Genomic DNA, 1,050 nt, shown 5'->3' with positions numbered 1-1,050 from the left:
AGAAGAAGTAGTAGTACGTGAAAAGTTTCCAATTCCACTGATCAATCGTTTGGAAAAACACTTCTTGGCTATGAGTACTCTGTTAACCTTATCCCAAAACCTGTTGTTGGAAGAGTTGCAGAATTGGGTGAATCAGTTCTCAAGTGTAAAAATTGAAAAACAGTCCTTTTGTGGGAAGTCAAGGGAGTTTAGTGCTGTAGATGTGTTTGTGGGTTTTCATGGTGATGCTCTTGCTTCTATAATTCTTCAAGGTTGTACTTTTCATCCAAGATGGAAGGACTTGCAGGAAGATGATGACAGGAAACAGGCCTTAGAGTGGGTATGTATATCTATAAGTATGATACATTACTTATGTAAAAAAAATCTGCTGGTTTGAATAACTTTAATTCAAAAATATAATATTTTGTATGTTTTTTAACGTTTTGCTTACCATAAGGATGTACTTAATATATGTCTACTTTTCATACTCTCAAGGACCACAATAATATACTTAAATAAGGTTTTTTCATGTTGAACCCATAATTTATGGAGCTGTTCTTTACTAAAATGTACAATAAATCAGTCAAACTTAAACTTTTATTGAATTTTTGCTATTTTCACTGGTTCCTGGGAATTCAAAATTTCTGGTAACAAAAGAGTTGAATAAGACACAATGAAAAGTATAATTTCTATATGATATCTTACTTCCTTCTACAAAAAAGCTTTCTTGATTAGTACTGCCCTCTATCATCTCAAATTTTCCACTTACTTCTATCCTTGTAACTCCCACTTCTTTCTGCATACTTACATGCAAATGATCATGCAGCAAACCTCCACCAATAGGATTGCAACACTACTCTATCGTTTTCGCTTGCGATTTTCATTACATTTTCATGTAGTGCATTTTTTTTTCTCAATACTTATTGTTCAGTTTTAAGTAGTTAGAACTACCACTGCTGTTACTGCACCTGCAGATTTACCGACCACGTCTTCAGGGTCAGTCCCACAGTTATTGGCCAATGATGTAACTACCATGATCTGTAGAGGTTTATCTCATTTCATGCAACATTC

General features: G+C 34.1%; 1 protein-coding gene across 1 annotated transcript in view; it reads left to right on the top strand.

Annotated features, from left to right (window-relative positions):
* Positions 1-1,050, top strand: part of LOC106473763 (E3 ubiquitin-protein ligase rnf213-alpha-like) — a 49,843-nt gene that overhangs the window by 7,620 nt on the left and 41,173 nt on the right. The window contains exon 6 of the mRNA XM_022402156.1: positions 3-319. Coding sequence (XP_022257864.1) covers positions 3-319 — 317 coding nt within the window. The remainder of the gene's footprint in view (positions 1-2; positions 320-1,050) is intronic.

Source organism: Limulus polyphemus, unplaced genomic scaffold (genome assembly GCF_000517525.1).
Source record: "Limulus polyphemus unplaced genomic scaffold, Limulus_polyphemus-2.1.2 Scaffold6486, whole genome shotgun sequence".
Lineage (NCBI taxonomy): Eukaryota > Metazoa > Arthropoda > Merostomata > Xiphosura > Limulidae > Limulus > Limulus polyphemus.
Note: the sequence above shows the minus strand (reverse complement) of the source record. Positions and strands in the feature narration are given on the sequence as shown.